The 18,998-nt window shown below is 57.2% G+C and overlaps 2 protein-coding genes across 5 annotated transcripts; one reads left to right on the top strand and one right to left on the bottom strand.

Moving 5' to 3' along the window:
- The first annotated feature begins 3,883 nt into the window (after positions 1-3,883).
- Positions 3,884-8,063, top strand: GPR62 (G protein-coupled receptor 62). Its single transcript, XM_055275142.2, has one exon. The coding sequence runs from the start codon at positions 6,210-6,212 to the stop codon at positions 7,299-7,301; it is 1,092 nt and encodes a 363-aa protein (XP_055131117.2). The 5' UTR covers positions 3,884-6,209; the 3' UTR covers positions 7,302-8,063.
- On the bottom strand, positions 8,012-18,064 carry PCBP4 (poly(rC) binding protein 4). 4 transcript variants are annotated; one of them, XM_063646269.1, is made up of 14 exons: positions 17,936-18,064; positions 12,567-12,713; positions 11,784-11,928; positions 11,634-11,657; positions 11,492-11,524; positions 11,152-11,268; positions 10,815-10,946; positions 10,519-10,647; positions 10,199-10,273; positions 9,986-10,030; positions 9,848-9,911; positions 9,666-9,718; positions 9,409-9,578; positions 8,012-8,907 (listed from the first exon to the last, which is right to left on the bottom strand). In XM_063646269.1, exons 3-14 carry the CDS (start codon positions 11,862-11,864, stop codon positions 8,619-8,621), a joined length of 1,212 nt encoding a protein of 403 aa, XP_063502339.1. In that variant the 5' UTR covers positions 11,865-11,928; positions 12,567-12,713; positions 17,936-18,064; the 3' UTR covers positions 8,012-8,618. The 4 variants fall into 4 exon arrangements, with proteins under 4 accessions (XP_063502339.1, XP_055131101.1, XP_055131091.1 ...); XM_055275126.2 differs by lacking the exon at positions 12,567-12,713 and adding an exon at positions 13,435-13,508 and having other exon boundaries at positions 17,936-18,015; XM_055275116.2 differs by lacking the exon at positions 12,567-12,713 and having other exon boundaries at positions 17,936-18,040.
- Between the last annotated feature and the right edge of the window lie 934 nt (positions 18,065-18,998).

The following is an 18,998-nucleotide window of genomic DNA, read 5'->3' as shown; positions in this document are numbered from 1 at the left end:
GGAGCGAGCGCTTACATGGGTTGATGTGGATCATGCACATACTCCTTGCCCCTCGTGGTCCATCACTGCAACAACCTGCTTCCTCTAATTGAGCCTTCAAGGGGGACCCCCACTCTCTACTCAGAACTATTTGTCACCTGGGGACCCACCTGGTGATTCTGTCCTTTATCCCAGACATTGCCAGGTGAATCAAGCATTCCTCATGTCTTGGCACCAAACATCCCTTTGTGTCTTTCTTTTTTTTTGAGGCAGGGTCTCACCCTGTCACCCAGGCTAGAGTGGAGGGGTGCAACCACTGCTCACTGCAGCCTCAGCCTTCCCAGGCTCAGGTGATCCTCCCACATCAGCCTCCAGAGTAGCTGGGACTACAGGTACATGGCACCACACCTGGCTAATTTTTGTGTTTTTTTTGTAGAGACGGAGTTTTGCCATGTTGCCCAGTTTGGTCTCAAATTCCAGGGCTCAGGTGATCCTCCTGCCTCTGCCTCCCAAAGTGCTGGGATTACAGGCGTGAGCCACTGCACCCAGCCTCCTTTGTGTCTTAATCTAAATGTTACAAACAAGTTGAGCATATGTCAGAGGGGCACAGTTCTGCAATCATGAAAGGAGGCTGTTCAGGCAGGAATGCCAGTGATCACCACAGACAAGAGGTGCCATTGCTGGAGCAGGCCAACATCCAGGCTAGGGTTGCACATTGCATTTAGTTGTTGTGTCTCTTTAGTCTCCTTTAATCTGAAAACACTCCTCAGCCTTTTTTTCTTTTATAACTTTGACATTCTTGACACTCTTGAGAATACAGGCTAGTTGTTTTATAGAATGTCTCTCGGTTTAGGTTTCTCTGATGCTTTGTCATGATTAGATTTAGGTATTGCATGGGCAGGAACGTGACATAAATGATATGCCCTTAGGGAATTCCATCTGTAGCGGCATGGCCCATTCTTGGTGATGTTAATTAACTTTAATCATCCATTAAGGTGATGTCCACCATGTTTCTCCACGGTGAAGCTACCATTTCTCCCCTTTGTAATTAATCAATAATCTGTGGGGAAATATTATTGGGTGTAAATGTCCCTTTCCTCATCACCTTTCACTCACTAGCTTTATCCGTCGATGATAACTTAACTGAAATCAACTACCTGAATCAATTTTTGCTAAGATGGTTGCAAATGGTAGTTATCTAACTCCATCATTTCTTTTATCTGTATTAGTTTGTCTTTATTATCAGTGTAGACTCATGGATTTTTATTCTATTCAGTGAGTTATAATCCATTACTGTCATTAGTTATTTTGATCCTCAAATTGTCCCAGATTTGGCCAGCAGAAAGTCCCTTCTGTGTCCCGATCATTTTTTGAGCACATCCTTTCTCTCTGGCATCACAAGATGTTCCAGGTTCATCTCGTACGAACCGGGAATCAGCCATTTCTCCAAGGAGCGCTGGTTCCCTGGAGCAGGAAATGTTTAGAATCCAAGATCTGGGCAATAGGTGTGCTCCTTGGTACTGAGGTGTCATTGCTTTTAAGTCCTTTCAGCAAAGAGAGCTAAGGAATGTGTATATGTGGCTGGGCGCAGGGGCTCTCACCTGTAATCCCAGCACTTTGGGAGGCCAAAGCCGGAGGATCTCTTGAGCCCAAGAGTTCAAGGCTGCAGTGAGTTATGATTGCAACACTACATTCCAGCCTGGATGACAGACTGAGACCCTGTCTCTAAAAAAATAAAAAAGGAAAAAAAAAGGGGGGGGGGAGGGAATATGTATGTGTGAATAAATAACAAACACATCTCTCTGTATCTATTTCTCCAGTTCCAATCAAACACCACAGAGTTCTTCCATTCTTCCCCAATTCCCTATTTCCTCGATTCTCAAACAGTAAGAACCTGGGTTTCTATCAACATCAATACATCTACGTATTTGCTCAATCCTACACAAAAAGGAGTTTCAGAATTGCCATACCCATACCCTGTGAAAAACAAACATTCTAAATAGAGCTCAAGATGTATCTGATCTTACTCAGTATTTTTTGTTGTTGTTGTTAGACTGAGGGCCCATGGTCAAAGTAACAGTTTGAATACAGGTTCAGATGTTCCTTGGATTGGCTCTTTCTCTTCAATGTGGTTATGTTATTCGTCTGGAATACAGGTAGGCTCAGTCATTTCTGTCTACATTCTTCTTTGTTACTTTATTGTTTTCAGTACGTAGAACATTAACATAGTTCCAAAACGTCCACTCTCTGCAAGCCGTGCTCAGAAGAGTCCTTCTATCCCCCTCACTCCATTCCTACTCACCTGCTGGAGGGAGCCAGTTTCATTAGTTTCTGGCATATCCTTCCTGTGTTTTTTTTTTAATTTTGTTTTGTTTTTTGCAAATTTTGCAATACACATACACACATACACATGCTAAGGAAGTGTTTTAATTTTTTATTTATATTAATGATGTTGAAGGGAGCATGAACTCTGCAACCCACCACAATCCCCACCCCTCCTTATCGCATTCCCTATTTTCTCATTTGCTGTTCCCACTTGGCCCCACCAAGCTCTCTCCAGGCCCTGGTAACTCAGGGGCTGCCCTGGGCCTACAGGGCTGCCTGGGTAAGGACAAAAACTTCAAAAATCCAGCTTCACCGCCTAGAGGCAAATGCCCAAGTTCAAGTTGTAGCCAAGGACAGGAAGGGACAGCTGTGTGGACAGAGCTCTAGGAAGCAAAACTCAGCTGTGTGACCTGGGATCCATTTCTCCACTCTACTTTTCTCATCTGAATAATGGAGAACTGCACTGGAGCCCTTTGAATTCCAGCACAAAATTAGTTAAACCAGGAGGTCCATGTCCTGTCTTCACCATCTAGATCTGCAGCGATGCTGACCATGTGTCTGTGAGGGGTGCTAGGGCCACAGGCACAAGTGAGGCTCAGATGAGGTCCCTGCTGTCATGGAGCTTACATTCTAGTAAAGCAGGCTCTAAGCAAATGTATGCATAAATATGAAATACCATAGCAGGTCGGGAAAGTGCCAGGAAGAAAAATAAAGCAGCATAAAAGGATTTGAGTGATGGGAAGGTGGAACAATTTTAGAAAAGATGGTCGCAAGCTGGGCGCAGTGGCTCACACCTGTAATCCCAGCACTTTGGGAGGCCGAGGCGGGCAGATCACGACGTCAGGAGATCGAGACCATCCTGGCTAACACGATGAAACCCCGTCTCTACTAAAAATACAAAAAAGAAAAAAATTAGCTGAGCGTGGTGGCGGGCGCCTGTAGTGCCAACTACTCAGGACGCTGAGGCAGGAGAGTGGCGTGAACCCGAGAGGTGGAGCTTGCAGTGAGCTGAGATCGTGCCACTGCACTCCAGCCTGGGCGACAGAGCGAGACCCCATCTCAAAAAAAAAAAAAAAAAACAAAGAAGGCCAGCACGGTGGCTCACGCCTGTAATCCCAGCACTTTGGGAGGCTGAGGTGGGTGGATCATGAGGTCAGGAGATCGAGACCATCCTGGCTAACACAGTGAAACCCAGTTTCTACTAAAAAAATACAAAAAATTAGCTGGGCGTGGTAGTGGGTGCCTGTAGTCCCAGCTATGCGGGAGGCTGAGGCAGGAGAGTGGCGTGAACCTGGGAGGCGGAGCTTGCAGTGAGCCGAGATGTGCCACTGCACTCCAGCCTGGGAGACAGAGCGAGGCTCCGTCTCAAAAAAAAAAAAGATGGTCACTGAAGATCCCTCTCGAGCAGAGACCTGAATCATGTGAGGGAGCAAGCCATGGACAGATCTGCAGCAAGGGTGTTCTTGCAATGGAAACAGCAAATGCAAAGAAACTGGCTTGACAGGTGGAAGGAACAGCAAGCAGACTGCTGTGGCTAGAAATACTGTGGGCAAAGAGGAGGGTGAGCTCAGAAAGGGGCGGAAAAGGCAGATAAAAGGGCCTAGCTCCCTTTTATCTGCCTTTATTTTTTAGTTCCAGAGGAGCTGAGATTCTATTCTGATCTATTCTGACGACGGGAAGCTCTTGGAGGGATGAGAGCTGGGTCATGCCCCCATCTGCTTTGTTTTTAGAGGGATCCACTTCAGCCACTGTGTAGAGAGTGGACTGTAGAGTATACGTCAGTTAACAACCAGTCAGCAAAACAGAAATTACCCTAGGTATTTCAGACAAGGGAAATTTGATACAGGGAAAGAATTGAATGACCAAATGGGGGATGATGAGGCAATCCAAAGATGAGCAACAGCCGGAAGTCACTACCACTCTAAGACTGGAGAGATAAAGGAAGTGAATGGTGCTCTGATGCCCAGAGGCTAGGATCACCCTGCAGGAGCCAGAACCACAGAGGGGGCCACCTGAAGGGAGCCCCTGGCTAAGCTTCAAAGGGAAATACAACCTGGCTTCTTCCCTCCTCCCATCTGCCAGTCTTGTGCTGGTAACTTTCATTGGCTGAACATACCCAAAGTCAGTTGACAAAGGAGCCTGGGAAACACAGTTCCCAGGAAGGCAGTATAGCACTGGGGAAGAAGGGAATGAATCTGAGGGCAAACAGGCAGATGGCCAGCACAAGGTGCAGGAGCTGAGGCCGGGAGACCAGTTAGAAGGATGCTGAAATGGTCCAGGTGAGAGGTGGTGATGGCTGGGACCAGCTTGATGGTGATGGTGAGAAATAGCTGGATTCCAGAGACCTCAGCGGACTGGATATAGGGTGTGCGGGGAGAGGGAGGCATCCTGAGATGGACACTAAGATGGAGAAGATTCTGGGAGGAGCAGGTTGTTGGGGAGGGGTCAAGAGTCACGGTTCTGTTTTGGACATAGGAAGTTTGAGATGCCCATTAGTGAAAGTCCTGGTGGGGAAATGTTGAAAAGGCAACTGGATACCCGTGAAAAGAGGAAGAGGCTTCAGATACCAATGCAAGCTATCAGACTATAGATAGGGTTTTGCCCATGAAACTGGGTGACTTCACCTGGGGGCATATGCCCCACTGGAGTTACATGGCTTTCCGTGAGCCAACCACATTGGGGTGGGGAACCCTGACATTCACTGATTAGTCAGGACTGGGTTTTGTGCCTAATCAGGAAAATAGAGGGTGGGGATCTTGTTCACCCAAACTTCCTGTCCTGAGAATTGGGGAGGGGTGGTTTCCTAAAGAAAATTCAGGGTGTTTAGCCAGGTGTGGTGGCTCATGCCTGTAGTTCCAGCTACTCAGGAGGCTGAGGTGGGAGGATTGTTTGAGCCTGGGAGGCAGAGATTACAGTGAGCCAAGATTTCGCCACTGCACTCCAGCCTGGGCAACAGAGACCCTGTCTCAAAAAAAAAAAAAAAAAAAAAAAGGAAAGAAAAGAAAATTTAGGGTGCTCTTACCAAAAAGGGACCTGTTTGCTAGCAGCAAAACCAAAAGCAAACAACAGCAACAAAAAACCAAACAGCATCTGCCTGCTAAGGCCTCCCCTCACTCATCTCACACACTATCATGGAGCACCTATTCTGTGTGAAGTTAATATTAGCTGAGCACCTACTATGTGCCATGTCCTATGCTTTTTTCTCACTTTTCCAGCCTCCTTTCTTTCTGAGAGTACTAGCCCTCTTGGGGGGCCAGGGCATGCCTAAGGGTCCTCCTGCTTCAGCTTTTGTCTCCCTGGTACCTCAGTTTCCCTTTAATATGAGAGCTAAATGCTGTGATTACTCCCACTGATGAGGATGGGGGAGGACAGGAGATGGGGGGGCCACTTCTCACCACTGAGAAAGGTAGAGCAGGCTCTGGCTGACTCCAAAGCCCACACACTAACCCTCTCAAGTCTAGGCTCCAAGTCTGTGCCTGCTCTGTCCTCCACCCCTCCACCCTAGAGGCACCCCCAAGCACTTCCACAGCAGAGCCTCCAGCCTTCAGCTGGCAGCTGCTAGGACCCAGGGGGCTGGCGCCAGGCCCTGCCCCTCCCTTGCCAGCCCTGTGTGGCAACATCAGAGTGACAGCCAGTACCATCTCCGACAGGGGCTGAGTTGCTGGAGCTGGGCTGGGGCAGGGGAGAAAGAGAGCAGACTCATCCTTGCACCCCTCCATGGGCCTGGCCAAGCCCCCAAGAGGATGGCAGCCTGGGCGTCGGAGCCACCTCCTGGGCAGCCAATGAAGTGAGGGGCCGGAGGAGCAACAGACAAGAGGAGCAGGGGACAGGTGATGGAAATCTTGCTGCTGTAGGCTCCATTCTGCCATCTACATCCCAGCGCAGGGTGAAGCCTGAGAGCCCAAATGGCCAACTCCACAGGGCTGAACGCCTCAGAAGTCGCAGGCTCGGTGGGGTTGATCCTGGCAGCTGTCGTGGAGGTGGGGGCACTGCTGGGCAACGGCGCGCTGCTGGTCGTGGTGCTGCGCACGCCGGGACTGCGCGACGCGCTCTACCTGGCGCACCTGTGCGTCGTGGACCTGCTGGCGGCCGCCTCCATCATGCCGCTGGGCCTGCTGGCCGCACCGCCGCCCGGGCTGGGCCGCGTGCGCCTGGGCCCCGCGCCATGCCGCGCCGCTCGCTTCCTCTCCGCCGCTCTGCTGCCGGCCTGCACGCTCGGGGTGGCCGCACTTGGCCTGGCACGCTACCGCCTCATCGTGCACCCGCTGCGGCCAGGCTCGCGGCCGCCGCCTGTGCTCGTGCTCACCGCTGTGTGGGCCGCGGCTGGACTGTTGGGCGCGCTCTCCTTGCTCGGCCCGCCGCCCGCACCGCCCCCTGCCCCTGCTCGCTGCTCAGTCCTGGCTGGGGGCCTCGGGCCCTTCCGGCCGCTCTGGGCCCTGCTGGCCTTCGCGCTGCCCGCCCTCCTGCTGCTCGGCGCCTACGGCGGCATCTTCGTGGTGGCGCGTCGCGCTGCCCTGAGGCCCCCACGGCCGGCGCGCGGGTCCCGACTCCGCTCGGACTCTCTGGATAGCCGCCTTTCCATCTTGCCGCCCCTCCGGCCTCGCCTACCCGGGGGCAAGGCGGCCCTGGCCCCAGCGCTGGCCGTGGGCCAATTTGCAGCCTGCTGGCTGCCTTATGGCTGCGCGTGCCTGGCGCCCGCAGCGCGGGCCGCGGAAGCCGAGGCGGCTGTCACTTGGGTCGCCTACTCGGCCTTCGCGGCTCACCCCTTCCTGTATGGGCTGCTGCAGCGCCCCGTGCGCTTGGCACTGGGTCGCCTCTCTCGCCGTGCACTGCCTGGACCTCTGCGGGCCTGCACTCCGCAAGCCTGGCACCCGCGGGCACTCTTGCAATGCCTCCAGAGACCCCCAGAGGGCCCTGCCGTAGGCCCTTCTGAGGCTCCAGAACAGACCCCCGAGTTGGCAGGAGGGCGGAGCTCCAGCATACCAGGCGCCACCTGAGAGTTCTCTCTCCTGAGCAGGAGAAAGGAGGGTGGTTTCCCTGGGGGCTCATCCAGCCCCTGCACAGGTCACAGCAGGTGCCCTGCTGGACATCTGGCTCTGGAACAGGAGGAGAAAGGGTGTCTGCAGCCTGGTGAGGCCCACGGACTTCTGAAAGCCAGGAATCCTGGGGTCTGGGCCCAACACTGCATAGCACTGTGCACAGGCCGACCCTTCCTTAGGCCTCAGCTTTCCCATATGCACCCTGCAGCATCTCTAAGGGCCCCTCCAGCATAGGTGGTTTGTGAAACTCACAGGTGGTCCCCAGGCCAAGGTGGGCAGGTGTCACAGAGAAGAGGGCCCTGAGGGCTCACAACCAAAGTGATCCGCCAAGCAGGGCAGTATCTGGGTTACAGCCACAGCAGGAAGAACCACTGGAGAGACACTCAGAAGGACTTCCCTGACATCTGCACCAAGAAGAGTCTGGACAAAGCTACTGAAACTCCTCCATCTGCTTCTAAAATGCCCAGAAGACAACTGGACCAGTTTGGTGTTAGAAGTAGGAGGCTGGATGACTTCATCCCCAAAGGGTCCTGAAGCCCCAGAACTGGCGTGTGGAAGGGGCTGAGGCCTAACTGAGGTTGGTGGATTCACACATGGGGGTCCTCCAGGACCTCAGCTGCACCCATTTTCTGGAAGTTTTGCTGCCCACAACACCAGTATTTCACAACTTCCTGGTCACTGAGAATATTTATTCAAAAAACAGGGATTGAAAAAACTGTACAGAGTGTCTGCTGCTGAGAACTGGGCCCCTGCCCCATGCCACTCCCCCAGCTACCTGGCAGTGCCCCCTCTTTGGGGTGCCCCCTGACAAGCCCAGCCAGTTCATTCCAGTCAAAAGGGTATCAGTGGAAGCAGCAAGAAATCTGCAGGTGGTGGGGAGAGAAGCCTGGCCCCAGCTACCCCCCGGGCCCTCCTCCCTGATCCCACAAGGATGCAGGAGGCCAGGAAGCCCTAAGGGATGGGGAGTGCGTGAGTGACACCCGCCATGGTGGGGGCACTAGGGAGTCTCCTGGCTGCTCCCTGTATCCAAGCACAGAGGTGAGGAGGTAGGGCCCCCTGCCCTGGGGCTGCTGCAGCTCAGACCCCTGGGCCAGAAACTGCCCCCACTCTGAGAGAAGGAACTCCCATAGACGGAGGCAAGATAGGGGGTGCATCCATGCGTCTGGGCGTTAGCGGCGTTTGGGATCCCAGGGTGGAGTCTCCTTGGGTGGGTAGGGTGCGGAGGCAGCCCCCTGCTGGTGGTCCTGCCTGCCCCTGCCTGTACCTCAGCTGGCTTCAGTAGGGGGAGAATTTCTGCCGCTCAGCCTTCTTGCTCCCATTAGCCGCTGCCATCTTGGCAGTGTAGGCCGCCAAGCCCGGCGGTGGCCCTGGGGAAGCAGGTGGTAGAGCCAAGAAGGGCACGGGCTTGAGGCCGATGAAGTTGGAGAGGGAGATGGCATAGGGTGTGCCCAGCAGGCCAGGGGGAGCTGTGGGCAGGGCCGTCAGGGGTGGCGAGAAGGGGGCAGGCAGGTCTGCGGGGGCCGAGCCGGGCGTCCCCCCGGAGGTAGACTTGGCCGTCTCTAGACTGGAGAGAGGGATATAGAGGGGAGACAAAGGGGAAAGTGGGAGTGAGAGAGGGGCAACGAGGGCAGAGATGGGCATGAGATTAGATGAAAGGCAAGAGAGAGGTAGTGAACAGAGAACAATCACATGGGGTGGATGTTTTTGAGGGGAAAACAGAGAACAATCACATGGGGTGGATGTGTTTGAGGGAAAGATGGGAAAGGTGGAAGAGGAAGGGAAGAAAGGACAAGCAGATATAGCATGAGGTGCAAGGAGAAATGGGGTGGCCAGAAACCCAGGGAAAAGAGACAGCAATGGAGAATGAGAGGTGGATATACAGAGGGGAGATGGGGCAACAGAGGGTGAATTAGGCAAAGACCATGGGGAATTGGAGTAGGGTTAGGAGAGGCAGAGGTCGGGCCCAGACAGAGAGAAGAAGCCGGCTTCCTCTCCCCACCCCTGCCTTTCTTGGGCACATGAGAACCGTGACCTGCTCCCCCACTGCCGCCCAGTCTGCGCTCACCAGGCAGTGATGAGGTACTGGGCCAGGGCGATGGAGACCGGAGAGCCAGTGATGGTGACATGCCGCTCCCCAGCGCCCTCTGCTTGGTTCCCGATCTTGATATGTGCCCCTGACATCTGCCGGATCTCACTGATCTTGCTGCCCTGGCGCCCGATCACACAGCCAATCAACTAGAGGGAAGGCAGAATTCAACCCTGGGTGAGGCCCAGACCCCCAGGCCCCCTACCCACCCTCCAGCCATCCCATCCCCTGCTCACGTCGTTGGGAACCAAGAACTCCTGTGAACTGGTCTGTGTGCCGGGATCCAGTCCTGAGGGGGAGAAGAGGGACTGAGTGTGGTTCTGGGCCTTTCCCACCCCACCATTTCCACTCTCCCTGGAAGGGAGGGGGCTGCCCTCTTAGGACCCTCCCCCTGCCTCCTTGTGCAGGGGTGGCTTACCTGGCACCACGCTGGGTGTGGCAAAGGGGACCGCATGGCTTGAGAGCTGCTGGAGCTTGGTGACCTGTGCCAAAGAGGGGTCGGAGGTCAGAGGAGGCATGGTTCGGGAAGGGGTGCCTTGGGCTATGGGTCACTCACCTCAGCTGGGGTCACAGCCCCATACTGACCCTGGACAGAGAAGCCCTGTGGGGACAAAGTGGGTGAAAAGGGGGTTACTGTGACATTAGGGCAGTTCAACCAGAGTCACTCCTTCCCCCATCCCTGGACCTCCAATTCCTTCTTCCATCCCCTCCTCCATCTCAATCCCCCTTCTCCAGTAATGTGTCCCACTGCTCCTGTTGTTCCCCTCACCTGGTTGGCAGAGAGAAGAACAGTACCTAGGGAGAGGCTCGGATGGTAGGGGATAGTGGCTCCTTTGGGTGGGGACTGGAAAGCATAAACAGGGATGCTCTGTCAGGACCCTCTCAGGCTCCGATAACCTCCCCAACTGCCCAGCAGCCTCAGGCCCCCACCATGACCCCCAGGGAAATGCACATGATCCCTGGAGCTCATCATCCATCCCTGCAGCCCTGCCCTGCCCCACCTGCAGCACAGGCATAGGGTTTGGGGTGCCTGACAAGGCAGACCCAGGGCCCATCTCCTGCCCCCCTCTCCCTGCCCCAGGGCAGCACCTCCAGGATAACAGCGCAGATCTGGCGCACACACAGGATGATGGCATCAGGCACCCCAGACACCGTAACAGCTCGCTCTGTGGAGTTGGGGAGCAGGTCCCCTGCCACCTGTACCTGGGCACCCGTAGTCTGCAAACAGAGAACAGGGGCCACTTCTGGCTGCTCCCATAACCCAGAAAAGGGCTGCCCAGGCTCAGAGCTCTCTGGGGGGGGAGGACGCCATAAGCCCAACACCCCTCTTACAAAACTGCTCCCTTGCCCCGGATTCCCTGTGGGTGGTATCCCTCGCCCCTCACCTCTCGGATCTCCTTGATCTTGGTGCCAGCCTTCCCAATCAGTGAGCCACACTGACTGGCAGGGATGACAAGGCGCAGGGTCACTGGAGGCCTGGAGACATTTCCACCATTTGCAGGAGCAGCACAAAGGTCCTGGGACAGGGAGACGGTGGGTCGGCCATGCTTGTCCCTGCCACATCTGCCCAGGGGTCAGGAGGGTACCCTTTCCCCAGTCCCACTTCAAGGGGACACTGCCCTGGGCTTGACCTCCCCTCCCACCCGTAGCCACCATCTGGAGTCGGAGTCGCGCTCCTCCTGGGGAACCACTCTTGGCCTCCTGCCCCAGCCAGCCACGGACCTCGTCCAGTTTGAAAGCAATCATGGAGACTGCATGGAAGACAGCCGCTGTAGACCCGGTGATGGTGGTGATGCGTTCGGGGCAGGAGCCCTCGGAGATGGTGATCCGGGCACTGCTCTGCAGATACAGAATGAGCGCCGGGCAGCGGGGCAGCTTCCCTGCTCCCTTGCTGGAACTTGTCTGCCTGCCCCACTCACCAGGCCCGAGGCAAGGCTCAAAACTGCCACCCTCTGGGGCACTCACTGGTCAGCCCAGAAGGAGCGGTTCAGGGAGAAAATGGGGCAGGGATCTCCCCTCCACATCAGGTGCCCTGGGCTCCTCCCCCAAACTCCATCCTCACCTGCTCCCGGATTCGCTTTACAGTCTCGCCCTTCTGTGGGAGACAAAACAGACAATCACTCTTAACTTAGAGGTCACAGCCTCCTTCCCTGGGCTGAAGCCTCAGCTGGAGGGGGCTGTACAGAGCAGAGCTGGGCACCTACCTTCCCGATGATGCTGCCCACTTCCTGCAGACAAGACAAGAGTCGTCAGATGGGTGCCAGTGCCCAGGCCCAGCCCCTCCCCACTGGGATACCCAGTGAAACCCAGCCCAGCCCAGCCTTGCCTCGCCTTGCCCTCCGCCTCCCGCTCACCTTCCCATGCATCAGCATCCGCAACGTGAGGGTGATGCTGAGCTCTGGCTCCTCTTCCAGTCCCCCATCCGAGCCGCTCATTCTGTCAGGCGAGGCTGGGGCCACAGTGACCTGCGAGTGTGTCTGCGCTGCGACCTGGCCGGCTCTGGTAGGGGCAGCCAAAGAGGGGCTCGAGAGGAGCCCAGTTCACCCTGCCCCTGCCCTTACATGGGGACCCCAGAGCTGGGCTAGTCAAACTCCCAGAGGAAAGAGACTGCATGGACCTTGAGCGCCATACATCCCTCTGACTGGGGTGCTTATGTGTGTCTCACGAGCTGTGTAAGCCTGGGGAGCCCATTCAACCCTCTGAGCCTCAGCTTCCCCATCTGTAGAAGGGGATACAAATTCCCATCTCCAAAGAGTGATGAGAATTAAAACAATAAGCACATACATGGTAGGTACCTAGCCTTTCCCTTACCCTGAGACACTAAAAGAAATAATTAACTAGGAAGCCTATGGGAGTCCAGAGAGGAAAGCCTCCTCCCTGACCTCTTGGAAGAGGTAACCTCTGTGGAGGGGGCCTTGAAGGTGGAGTTCAGGCTGAAAGCTTACTCCATATGAGAGGCACTTGCGTCCAGCGGCCAGACGCTGGATGGAGCACAGAAGAGCAGCTGGGGAGGAAGCTGGAGCAGCCATGGGAAGCCTTGAAGGGAGGGAGGCCTCGGGTGTGGTCAGGTCTTGCCACTGCCTGGTAAAGGCTTGAGGCAGGGGTTGAGGGGGGAATTGAGGCACACTCCCACCTACCAGAAGTCACTAGGGCAGAAGCTCACTACAGACACCTCTGGGCAGGGTTCATTCAGCACTGGGCTGCAGTGGGTGGGGCAAAGCGTGTCAGGGGACTGGCAGTTCTGCACGTTGGTTTCAATCTCTCTCCTATGTGCTGGAAATGGCCTTGGGAACAGGAGGTAAGAAGTGTCCAGGCTGGCCACATTCCCAGCCTGGAACACTTTCTACTGTACCAGAAACAAGTCACTTGGGCTCTGAGTCTCAATTTCCTCCCTCATAAAATGGAGGGAATACTTCTCCCTGGGACTGCGTGATGGGTAAGAAAAGGTTTTGGTGGGCTGCGGGGATGTCAAGGCCATTAACTGATGGAGGAAGGTGGAGCCTGAGATTAGCTGCTGGGATTAGCTCAGTGGCCAGCCCTCCCCACCCGACCCTTTTTCATGCCCCGACTTAATCCTCAACCTTAATCCTGCTTGGAAATCCCTCTCCTTAGGCGTCTGTCTCCTGCCAAGGCTCAGCCTTGATGGGGAGCTCACTGGGGAACCAGAACCCTATGGGGAAAACAGGGAGTGGGACCAACTGGTGCTAAGTCTGGGCCAAGACCAAGCCCTAACACTGCAAATTCCTCATGCCCAGGAGGGTGTGGGGGTGAAGGATGAGTGCGTTGAGCTTGGAACACTCCAGAAGTCTCTGGGCGCCTTCCTCCTCAGCCCCTTGCCCCATCCCGACATAACAGGAAAGGGCATGGAGTTCTGTCCAACGCCCTCTTCTGAACTCCCCTTGCTAGACAGAGCTTGAGCACGGAAGGTGAAAGGGGCTCCCAGCCTGGCTCCCTCTCAGAAGCCCCAGCAAGCCACCGTATGGCATAAGGTCTTTGTTTCCTCACCTGTCCAACGGAGGTGACACCCTGCTCCCCTGGGTGCAGCTGCTTCTCCTTCTATTTGAGTTCTGCCACAGGGACTCCAGAGGGTGGAGATGAGCAGTGGATGCAGGGACTGTGATCTCCGAGCATCCTGGCCAGCCTCATGCTGGCTGCCCTTGCTAGACATTCCCCCAGCTGCCTGCACTTCCCCCATCAAAGCACTTGTGATGACGTGCTTGGTTTCTGCCTCTCTGGACAGCCAAGCCCAGGAGCCCCTTGGAGCAGGAGCCCAGGCTGCTGCCTTCTCCTTATGTCCCCAGGGCTCAGTTCAGAGCCAGGCCAGAGAAGGTGCTCAGAACATACTGAGCTCAGCTGCAACTCAGCTAACATACTAGTTAGCTGAGCAGATGAATTCACTGCACAGAAGGAGAACCTGATGCCTGGAGAGGATCAGTAACCTGCCCAAGGTCACAGAGAGGGGGGACACGGTGGGACTAGCATTGCTAGTGTGAGGCTATCCAAAGCCCCATCTGCCTCCCCTTTCAGGCTGCTCCTGTCTGGATCTGTTAGTCCTCTTCCTGGAGGGCGGGCTCCTTTGAAAGTGGGGATTGTGCTTCAGTCGTCTCTGAGACCTTTGCCTGGCTAGTAGACAGGGATCCTATTTGGAAAGGACTGACAACTTGTCCAGAGCCTTGGTCTTAAGTTCCAAAATTTTCTGGGGTTCAAGGACCCCCTTGGGATGGTAACCAGTGGGAGACCTGACATTGTCCCCAAACCATCTCCACATGACCTCTTGTGGCTCCAGGAAAAATGGGGCAGGAGGGCTGGAACATGGCCAGAACTAGAGCTTCTGCCATGAAAAGATGCCTGGGTCTCCAGCAGAGACCCACCACCCCAAGTCCAGTGGGTAACTTTGGCCAGGTCCTCACCTGACCTAAACCCACCTGTATTGTGTTTAGGGAGAGAGTTGCTGGTCTATCTGCGCCCTTCCTATTCTGAGAGACTCTCAAGGTCTTTCCCATCTTTAGGCAAGAACAAGGGGTTCTGACCCATGTCTTCCAAATTATTCTCCTAGGGCCCAAGGAACAAGCGGCCCCATTAGGCATCACTGGCTCCCCCTGCCCTCACTGGGGCTCTAGGGAGTCATTTGCTGCTCCAGTCGGGTGGGCCCTGGGTCTTTGCCGGGCCACCCACGTGGCAGCCACACAACATGCCACAGTGACCTCCAGCTCACCTCCGAGGGTGCCCAGCCCCCTCTGGTCAGCAGGACTCCCTGGCAGGACACACCAAGCTCACACCAGGCCTCTGACCTCGGGCATTCCCTCCTGACTCCCAGGCCCCCTCCCCAGCCCCAGTGCCCACTCCTTCTGTCCCTGGCTTTCAGCCACTCAGGCTGGACGGGGTGGGGGGGGGGTGACAGCTGTGTAAGCGATGGTGGCTGCCCCCTTCCTGCCCCTCCCCCCCAGCTGTCTCTCTCCCATGACAGCTGCCCAATCAAAGGGCTGGGGGCTTAGCCAGCTCACCCCACATGCAGGGATCAAGTGTCCACCCTGCCTTTGTTCTGGAGCAAGAACAATCCGGGGGAGGGGAGGGCTCCTGGGGCCGGGCGATTCAAGTAGACTGGCCCGCCCCTTGGGGGATTCCCTCCATTCTGCTGGCCAGCATGTCTGGACCGGCTAGGGCCTGTGGACCCACCTGGGCTTCACTCTCCATCTCACATCCCCCCACATCCTCTCAGCACCCCCAGCTCCCCACCTAGCAGCCCCCTTCTCTTATTCCCACTCCCAAAGCAGCCATGCTAGCCACACCCAGTGATGCTGGGGAATGGCTCGGAGCATCCGGGGAGGCAGGGTGTGGTGGGGGTGGACCCTGGGCCAGAGCAGGTCTGCATCCAGGGCTCCTAACTCTTCTGCCCAATCCCTTCTCTGGAGATGCTCACTCTCCTAACTAGCCAGGCCTTCATAAGAACTGCCCCAGCATCCTTGGACACACGTGCCCAGCCTCTTGGCCTCCCAGTCTCCCGGCGTGGCCAATCATCTATAGTTGGGAGAGGAGGAGGGGAGTGGGGAGCCTCAGGTGAGCATCCTGGGGTCCACAAGTTCCAGCCTCTGGCTTCTTGATTCAGATCTGCCATATAGACAAAGTGCCAGGAAGGGAAAGGCAGCTCCGACAAGTTGGCAGGCGCCAGAAATACTACAGCTTCCATACAGCATCATTAAGCAGCCCCCAGGAGTCTTCGGAACCAAGGGAAACCAAGTCAAGCCCGGGCCCAGGCTGGGCTCCAGGAGAAAGGCCACAGCCTCATGGTACCCATCCCCTCACTCTCTCACCTACATTGAGAAAGGCCTCTAGCTTCCATTCTCCATGCTGAAAACTGTACTCTGCTGCTCAACAGCCACCCATGGCTGCCCAGTGCCCAAAGAATAAAGCCTGAGCTCCACGGACAGGCCATCAAGGACCTTCATGATCCAGCCCCTGTCTCTCTTGTCTCATCTCCACCCCATCCTTCACGCATGCCAGGCTGCAGAACACACTTAGCACCTCCAGCCCTTCGGGCCTTTGTCCAGGCTTACCTCAGCTCAAAAGGCCCATCCTCCCCACTCTGTCAAAATCCTTCTCAAATGCCACCTCCTCTGTGAAGCCCTCCCCAGGCTTCCAAGTCAGATGTGATCACTCAGGCCTCTGTGCCCCTCAAAGATGTTGCTGCAACTCAAAGAAGTCCCCGTTGGGCATTTCTGAGCCTGTCTTTCCACTATACACAGAGCTCCAGAAAGAGGATATTTGAGACAAGACCAGGGTCAGTGTGCAGGGAGAAGAGTTAAGGTTCATGGGGCCTGGGGACATTTGGAACCAAAGATGGGGCTGAGGGTCCCGGAGGAGTAATGAGAGTAGAGTGAGAAGACCCAGACATGAGGGGCCAGCCACATGGGCAGAGGTAGGACCTGCCTGGACAGGATTCCTGGTTCCTTTCTCAGCATCCCCAGCCCTACTCCTGCCGTTTTACCAGGACGAGGAGCTCCCTAGCTATGCTGCTGGGGTGGGGGATTTGGGCTGTGCTTTAGGTTTTCAGAGGGTGGGAGCAGAGTGGGTCTCCTCACGGAAGAGGGGGACTGGAAGAAGAGCTGGGGGGGTGGGGTGCGTTTCACAGAGTTGAGTTGGGCTCAGCCTGTCACAGCTGGAAAGGTCTCACCAATCACAAGAGGGGCTCGAGGCCCAGAGAGGAAGGGAAATGTTTATAAGGCTACATGGGAGGCAACTGGCAGAGCTGGAGAACCCAGGGGTCTACTGTGCAGCTCAGAGCTCTTTCCTCAAGATGTCAGCGCCACTGGGCAATGGTGATGGAGGCTGGAGGGGCAGCAGTGATGGGAGTAGGGAGGGTGGACAGCCTGTCTGGGGACACAGGGTGGGGCAAGCCAGCCTCCTTGTGGCCTGGGCCTGCCAGGGTGTGTGGGCTGCCTGCTCCCAGCCCCCCACCCTGAGCATGCAAGAAGAACAATCCCCTTGTGTTTGGGCAGCCTGAGCCTGCATGCTGATGAAGGCTAGGGGGTGGGGGCTGGGATGGGGGTGCCCTGAAGGTTGAGGGGGCTCCAGGACCTGGGAAGGCCAGGGGATTTTTTCCGATGGGGAAAGAATAGGGTCCCAGGTACTGGTCCTGAGGCAATGAGGGTGACCCACGGAACAGGGAAGGCAGGAGCTCAGCTCCTAGGCAGTTCATGGATTGTAAGAGCCTTTGTGGCGGAGGGCCAGCCCCTGGGGACACATGTCCTGCTGGTTCAGCACGAACATGAGCATCCTGGGCTTGGTGGAGAGAAAGGAATGCACCTGGCCCTGGGTGCATCATCACCTTGGAGACCACTCCCCTGGGTGCTGGGGCCGGGTGGGGCACTAGGTGCCACAGGTCTCAAGATGGCGGGCCAGGGATGGGGAGAGAGGAGGCGGGCACCTCCCTCTCCTGGCCAGGCAGGCATGAGGGCCAGGCTGAAGTGAGTAGCAGAGCCTCCCGCCCCCACCCCCCAGGACCCCAGCCAAGAAGCTAGGTCAGAGCTGAAAGGCTGAAGAGTTATGGGGCAAGAGGGACCACTCTGAGCCCCCAGCTGTCATCTCCACACACCCCTGGCCTGGAGATCTGTATCTGGCTCCCCCAACGACTGCGGAGGATGGGAAGGGGTGTGTGCCCAGCCAGGAGCTACAGGGGAGTGGCAGTGAGGGCAGAGATGGAGCAGAACCAGAACCCAAGACAGGAGGCAGAGAGAGGAGCAGGCCCAAAGGACAGAAACAGCGAGTGGGATGGGGGCCTCAAATCTGGGATCTAAGGTCCAGGAAGCCCCTCCCTGGTGCCAAGAGCGCCTCTGGCAGACCAGCGCCCCCCACCTGTGCAGGCCTCAGCCGTGTGGGACAGAGAACGTGTTCCTCGCAGTCTCACAAACCCGGGACCCCAACCGAGGGATCTGGGCGCGGGCTCCCTGCCCCCGGGAGAACCCCCAAACTTCGCGGCCCGCCGTGCCCCGCCCGGCCCGCGCCCTACCTCGCTGGGGCTGTCCTGCGGCGGCGGCGGCGGCGGCACGGCGGCTGGGCCGCTCAGTCCCACATTGTCCCCGGGAGAGGCGGCCGCTCACAACTGCGAGTGACATCAGCTGCGAACAATGAGGGGTTTGACAGGCGCGGAGCCCGGCCGGCCCGGAGCCCGGCTCCGCGCCCCCCCCCCACCCCCCGGCCCGCCCGGCCCGGCCCCTCCCCGCCCCCTCCCCGGATCCGATTACAGAGCCGCGGGCCCGCCCCAGCCGCCCCAGTGCCGCAGCCGCCCGCCCCGCCCCGCGCGCCGCGGTGCGCCCCGAGCGGTGGCCGCTTCCTGGAGGGCTCGGGCGACCCTTCCCCTGCCACTCCCAGAGCCCCACGGCTTGGGGGTAGGGGCGTCCGGCCTGAAGCCTGGTCCCCAGCCACGGCCTTCCCCGCACCGCCCGCGCTGCGCCCGGCTCCGAGCCCCTCCGCTCCCGCCAGGCCAGTCCTTCCGGCCCGGGCCGCCCGCCCGGCGCCTCTGCCGAGCCCCCTGCACCCGCATCCCCGCCTTGGCCCCGCCAGCCCCGGCTCCGCCTCACTCCCGGCCCGGGTCCCTCCGAGCTCCGGCTGGGACCCCGCGCCCCGCCTAGCTCCCGGCTCTGCTCGCTGCGCGCCATCCTCCGCTGGGGCTCGGGCCCACCAAGACCCGCTCTCCTTGGCCACCCACAGCTGCACGGCCCGGCCCTCGTCCGCGTAGGACAGGCTGGAGGAGGGGCGTGAGAGCCGTGTGGCCCTGTGCACCCGATCCTGTGATAACCCCAAATCTACCCCCGGAATTCCTTTTAGGGATAGGGTCGCAAGGAACGGGCTCCGTTGAGTCTTTTACTGGGGAAGGGATACTAGTGGGGGTGGAGATGAACTGTTCTCAAGTCCCCTGGGCACCCTCCGCCCTCGAGGGAGCAACTATTCCTCCCCCTCCTCCATAATCGGCTCAGCCTGGTCTCACTGACCTCCACCTCCCCCCACAGCTGAGTTTCTTGGCACCTGGGTATGTGTGGGTGGGAAGGGGAATCCAATCTCCCTTCCTCTCC

The sequence above is a fragment of the Symphalangus syndactylus genome, chromosome 1 (assembly GCF_028878055.3).
Source record: "Symphalangus syndactylus isolate Jambi chromosome 1, NHGRI_mSymSyn1-v2.1_pri, whole genome shotgun sequence".
NCBI lineage: Eukaryota > Metazoa > Chordata > Mammalia > Primates > Hylobatidae > Symphalangus > Symphalangus syndactylus.
Note: the sequence above shows the minus strand (reverse complement) of the source record. Positions and strands in the feature narration are given on the sequence as shown.